The sequence below is a fragment of the Frankliniella occidentalis genome, unplaced genomic scaffold, assembly GCF_000697945.3.
Source record: "Frankliniella occidentalis isolate FOCC.00 unplaced genomic scaffold, Focc_3.1 Scaffold11, whole genome shotgun sequence".
Classification (NCBI taxonomy): Eukaryota; Metazoa; Arthropoda; class Insecta; order Thysanoptera; family Thripidae; genus Frankliniella; species Frankliniella occidentalis.
This window is the reverse complement of record NW_026267141.1, coordinates 2,256,774-2,263,357: the sequence shown is the minus strand read 5'-3', so window position 1 is coordinate 2,263,357 and position 6,584 is coordinate 2,256,774. Positions and strand designations below refer to the sequence as shown.

General features: G+C 42.8%; 1 protein-coding gene across 11 annotated transcripts in view; it reads left to right on the top strand.

Moving 5' to 3' along the window:
* Nucleotides 1-6,584, top strand: part of LOC113217125 (uncharacterized) — a 43,974-nt gene that overhangs the window by 23,739 nt on the left and 13,651 nt on the right. For 2 of the 11 annotated variants that reach the window (XM_052277665.1, XM_052277664.1), the window contains exons 3-5: nt 4,308-4,416; nt 5,970-6,140; nt 6,235-6,405. The exons of 3 other annotated variants lie outside the window; for them this stretch is intronic. In XM_052277665.1, the coding sequence (XP_052133625.1) occupies nt 4,308-4,416; nt 5,970-6,140; nt 6,235-6,405 (451 nt within the window). Of the gene's footprint in view, nt 1-2,233; nt 2,500-4,289; nt 4,417-5,969; nt 6,141-6,234; nt 6,406-6,584 lie in introns of those variants that run through there. 6 more of the 11 variants (XM_052277670.1, XM_052277666.1, XM_026437440.2 and 3 more) reach the window with 5 other exon arrangements.

Sequence of the window (6,584 nt, the reverse complement as noted above, 5' to 3'; positions counted from 1 at the left end):
CACATTTTTGAGCTGATTGTAGAAGTTGGCGATTGGCGGATTCAGTCCTGTCTGTGCCAGGGTGCAGAGCTGCACTGGTGCAACCATCACCTTCTTATAAAATTAACCTAAGAATTACAATTCCTCGCTTAGCCAACAAATGCCCATTCTATCCGTGTGGCAACGCAGCTAAGCCATCCGCGGGCTGGAAATTCGCAGTTGGTGGGCAGGGAAGGCATCTGAACAGGCACCGGCCTGCGACTTTGCAGTTCAGGGGCAGTGCGGGCTCCTTTCCCGCCCACGGAGTAAATTTACATGGTGGGCTAACGGAGACACCTTTCCCGGCCAGTGGTGCTTGTGACTTCGCAGTCGGTGGGCAGGAAATCCACTTGCCGCATAGGCGTGTGGATTCCCGGTACATCACCGAGAAGGGAGCGTTGCCACCCCGGGTAGGTAAAATTCACTCTAGTTTTTTTTACAGTGCATCTATTTATCATTCGTTTAAACGTTAAAATAGCGCGATTTTTCGTAACTGGTTCCGGTCGGTATTCCTGTCTTCTTCACTTTAAGGGGGCAGACCTGTGAAAATCATCAAAAAATTCAATTTTTTTAATACCTCAAAAAATTCTTTGATCTTTCCTCTTTTTAATGCCGCAAAGCGGATGTTGAAACTCGAAAAATTGCGCTCAGGAGAGCCCAAATCGTGCAGCGGGTGGCCGGGTGGCTGAACCGCTAGGGCTCGCCTGGCCGCTCAGGACAGAATACACGACGACGAAGGAGTCCTCTAGAGCCCCGGAATCTTTTAGGACCAGTTCAGTTAGTTGCCCTGGCTTTTGGTTCGTCGCTATACATAGGTACTAAAAACTTTAAACTCGTTTTTCTCGGAACGACTGTGTGCAAACGGTGTGCAACCTCCATGCCGTAGTTATGGAGCTATCGACTTAATATTTGGCCCGAATGTTGTCCATTCATGTGCCCGGGATCTGACACGGGCGATTTTTTATAACTCAATTGCAAGGTACCCAAACCAGGGAAAAAGTACCCAAATTTTAACCCATTTTTTGTACTCATTTTTTGGGAATTTTTTTCAAGTATTTCGGTCATAACTCTACCCTTTATCCAAATATTGTCTATTTTTAAGTAGGTATGCAATGCCTATTCTCCTACAAAATTCCCACCGGAGGTGTGGCAGTCAATTGCGGAATTGTCATAAGCGGAATATTCTCTTGAATGCGCCCTCGACCTCGTGGCTCCGGCCTTCCCCGGCTGTGGGCGCTGGACCGTCGTCCCGAGCCTCAGCCGCCTCCTCGTCAACAACCTCAACAATTTTTGTTACTTTTGACGATGGCCCTTGTGGCCTAGCCTGAACGGCCCAATTAAATTCTAAATATAAAATTAACAATCCAAACAAATTTAGACCGGTCAGCGCGATTAATCCCACTACGTATAACCGTGCAGAGGACAATTTCCTCTCCCGGAAAGTACATGTAGCCCTTCATAATTTTGGTCCGCAACTCTTTAATATTTACTGCCGGGAGCGGATCTGGTTCCAGAAAAGTTGTATTGTGCAGTGTCCAAGAAGTACTGAGAATTTCGTCGTCATTTACGAATTTCGGCGCCTTAGAGAAGTCTCTTATCGAATCCAGCTCTACATTTAGTCGTGTTGTCCAAACAGCTGGCAACACAAATTCAACCCCATGTTCCGTACGACTGGCAGAATGAGGCATTGTAACCCTTTCATTAACCGCTATATTGTTGTCAACTGACAAAGTGCAGTTGCCGGGGACAGTAAATCGGAAAGACCCGAAACCTAGAGAATTTTGCCTTGTTACAAATTTTCCACATCGAACTGAAATAGCGTTGCTGCCTGCTGACGCGACAATGAATTGGTCTGCTGCCAATTGTAGAATAGCCGGTTTTGTACTTTGTTTACAATGAAATGGGCATGACTTTGCTAATTCTGCTGCCGTGCGCCCCGAACAGAAATTGCGCAGGCATTGCTCCACGGTCGTGTAGCTACCTTCTACACGTGGGACCTGACAGACATTGCTCTCCTTGCAGTGCCTAAGTTCCGGCCCTGTTAGGGGAATCACCAGGTCGTAGCCCCTAAATTTCGACCATGCATTACTGATCCTTTCACTATCAGCAATCATATATAATTGCTGATATTTCAGCATGTGAACTGCTGGGTTTCCAGAGTGAACACCTTACCCGAGATGTTTTTCACCTACGACTTTATTCATTAATTCTGAAATAAATCAGGGCGAATAGAAGAGAAGCTGTACTATTATGTACATTTCTGTTCAATTCGTTGTCCACCGTAGAGAGGGAAACAAAACATGGAGAAGGAAACCGTGCACAAAACAAAGGTATTGTTTTACCAGACGATGTCGCTATCATGATCTTTGGACGAACGTGCGCGCGATGGTATTTCGTTGTCGGAAGAGGGCAGGTTGACATGCATACCTTGTGCATCGACACGGCAGCTACAGGTTTTTAATAGAGCTCTCTAGACATTTGGTAAACTATGGTCTGGTCCGGTCCGTAAATGCCCTTGAACTGCTTTGGAAAAATAAATGTAACATTTTCAACATTTGTCAGTCTTTTTTAATTAAGCATTTTCGTTAAATAACGTTGTGTCGTTCAGTCCCTTGACATAACGCGTATTTGGCGTCATATTGTCATCTACATATCCGTCAACTGATTGGCTCACAAATATCCAGGTGTTGGAAACTGTATTAACCCTTGTCTGGATTGTTTTGAATACGATGTGACCATAATAAAGTTAGTGGACTATTATTGTTTTTTTTTAGAAATTTTCAATCAATCAACTTTAAAAGTTTCACCTCGTGACACGCGAGAATAAAAACGGCTCACCTCTAGCGGCGGTTTAGAAAACCGCTCAAATGATTTATTTTTTTTTACACATTTTGAGATATTGGTATCAAAATTATCTCCACTCTCATCCTGTTACTAGTTTTTTTCACCTTTTGTCAGTATTCCTGCTGCGCAAAAACAATTTCTTTTATAATTACTGGACAGTTTTTACTTTTATCATTGAGCTACTTACAACGATATCCAGAATAACTAACAAATTAGTCAGTAATCCTGCTGCATAAAAATCTTTATAAGCTACTAATAAATAAATCAGTACAGGTCTGAGAGTGATCCGAAAGACGTTATTTGGAATGATGCCAGAGGTAAGCGGTTATCTTAACGGTCGCTAGAGGTGAACGGTGTTTATCCTCGTGTGTCGCACGGACAGTTTCGAACATTTTAAATTTAAACTGTTTAGAAACATAATTTGCCAAAGTATTTGAAAAGTGCCGAGGGGGCAATAACTCCGGGAATCATGTGTACACCTGCCCGGGTATCATCAGGAAAAAAAATTATCGAAATCAACAGAAATCGCTGAAACTAGGCGGGAAACAAGTGAGACTTATACAAATTAGTCGAAATGAGCGTTTTCTACCACTAGCAATCACGAAAAAACCTAAGGTATGAATAGTAGCGGACGGGAACCACTGGGTATCAAGTATTTCGGGAATCATGTGTACATATCAAAAGGGAATTATTGCCCCCTCAAAGTGCCAAACTTTTTGGGAAATTTTTGTGAACTGTATACTTATATTTCTAAATGTTTATACAAATTTGCATTTTTTATGTTTCTGAACCTAGTTCTGGTGTAAAATTGTACTTTTCTGATGATTGTTCGGGAATTTCCAAAAAATTGCTGGATTTCGTTTCAAACACCATTATAAAAATGTTTCTAAGCTCTTCAGACAGATTTTTGTTAGACTATTTTTACTGCCGAATTTGTACTCACCACGTAATTCCAGGATACTCCGTACGCCATGGGACTCGCTATAGTTTTTAGTACTCACCTAAAGAAAACTTTCATTGTGTTGGGACTAGAAGGAGGTGTGTCCCGAAAATAATGCGACAATCCCTACTCAAGAAAAACAAATGTGCTACATAATAACACATTTTAAAGGTGTTACTGAACTAGTGTCTGAGTAAATGCACTGAAAATAGCACATTTGAGTGCCAGTAGCGCCTTCGTAAAGGTGTCATTTCTCTTACACCACTGAAAAGGTATTAGATAGGACTTTTGTTTTTCCCATGTAATCAAGCGTCCAACTCTTAGACTCACTGTGCAAAAATATCAGTGTTTACAGAGCACGACGAAATTACAATAATGTCAAATAATAATAATACATAATCTTAGTTACTAAATACCATTAGTTCTGTAGTGTTAGGATATTCTGCCCCACATCGTGACGCAAGCAATTTTGTACTGCACTGACTAGCTTCCATGGGAGTTTCAGCTCAAAGGACATAAGCATGCGTCTTGAAAATAGATTCAAGATACACTGCAGACTTCAGTGGGCCGGCAGGATGTTTCTCGTATTCCTTCTCTCATCAGTTTTGGCCAAGGTGAGTTTTAGCCCACACTTCGGCTTCAGAGATGATTCAGAGTGTCCATCTGATCGTGCGTCGTGGGAGTGACACAGTTCCTGTGAGGGCGTTAATGCCCAATCCCTTGTTCCACCCACGGTCACCCTGCTGAGACATGCTCATTTATGGCTGTTCCAGCTGATATTAGGAGAATTTTGCTAAGTTAAGGACCTACCTGGCCACGGAACCTTAAATGAAACTTCAAGTTTAGCACATCATTTAAAGTGTTTTGACGTGTAGATTACATTTCTTTCAACGAAGTTCAAAATTTTTGCAAAAATAAGCCCATTTTGGAAAAGGGTTACTTCTCGGGACATTCCTCAATAAGAGATCTATGTTAAACTTTGATTGCGTGGTGCGACCTTTTCCCGATGTCCGATCAAGTTGAGTGAGGTGTGAAAATTTTTTATTTTGCAAGTGGCACCTTGATCCAAGCACTCTTCCTATCTTTTTAAATCTTCAGTTGTTTTTTTTTTTTTTGCCGCCCACTACTGTAGCGTCAGAAAAAAAAGGCCACATTTAGCCCCCTTTTTCTGTGATACCCCGTTTCACTCCCATTAGGGTGGTTGCAAGGATTTGTACCAGGCTTTTTGGTGTCCAAGTGACCCTTGAGATAACCTAACACTTTCAGCTCTCCAGCTGACCTCCTTCCTCAGGCTGACAGACGAGCGACGCGTCCTTGTCGGCTCTTGTTGGGGAGTGGGCCGACTCTAAAGGTTATTGGCCGAGCTATTAGCGAAGCCCATTACTCCACTTATCCAAAAAGTTCACTTTGTTTGCTAATAAACTCGAGAAGAAATCGAGTTAGCGATCTGGGAACTTTAGGGTCGTTTTGTATCACTAAAACATAGATCGAGGTAGGTTCAAAGATGAGCATTCTAGGCCAAAAATTGGCTTTAAAAAAATCAAAAACCACATGTCGCCAAAAACATTTAGGTGTTTTTTTATTGCTTTTCAAGGGCAAGTTTCGGAAGTAGAACCTTGGCAATAATTTCGTCTGGTTTGCTTCACCTCGTACCGTTTGGGTGCTAGGGGACATTTCTTTACGAATATAAACCGAAAATTAACAACGTCGAAAAACTAGTGTTCAAACCGAAAAACTGCAGAAGTACCCTCCTGAAACCACACATTTGGAGTCGGAGGACCGTTTTAAGGTTCTAGATGCCCTTGACCTCTAAGTATCACAAATAAGTTGGTTATTACGTCAGAATCACACAAAATTCGGACTTTAAATTTAATCTTTTCCAGTTTAGCTCCGGTCCCGATTCGCATATCTTGAAGTGATAACCCTGGCAGTCGCTGTAGGGGTATTCGATTTGGGGCCGAAGTTATACCTTAACTTGCTTTGGTGTCAGCCCGGCAGGCCTAGCTAAATGTGCGCTAGGCACGGCGCAGCGGAACGTGTCGTGAGATATCGCGAAGCCTGTTACGCGAGACGTGGTCTGGCGTTCACATAGCTAGTACATCCTCTTTTTAACTTGTCAGATCAGAGCTTAACTATTGTCTTTTGTGTTCAATTTTGTCTTCAATAGACCAAGCTATCGTCAAAGATCAAGATGTCAATGAAATACTACGATATTAAGGCATGCGACAATGTGGTACATTACTTTCGCTTTACGAAAGTCGACTATCGCATGGTGGATGGTGGTGACGTTGTTGACACCGACTGTTATGTGGATGTTGATGTGAAGTATCTCAAAATGGTAAATAGAAACACTGTTGAGGGGAGAAGCTCAAGATCCGCTGTCGCCCCACAAGCTCGATAACCAATCGTTGACCCTTTACCGTTATTTGCAGATCTTCGTCCAACTTCAACGATGTTCAGGGGGAGTTGGTCGAAATCAATGCGAATACTTCACTGGGTTAAAGTGGACTACGAATCTGTGTGAACTAGCAACCGCAAAGAACATGTTATGGACGCCGTTTGTGGATAAAATCACCCCAACCTTCAAATGTCCTTATAAGGCAGTAAGTTTTCAGTGGTATTTTGAAGCAATATACTACTAAGAGAATCCCGACGCAAAAAGATTTGTTTGCTTTTGGTACGCTTTCGGTACGCTATCGGTTCGCGGAGGGTCGCGCTCGGTGCGCCGATGGGTCGCCGAGGTTCGTCAGGCTCCTGGGCGACGTATCGCCAAGATTCGCCG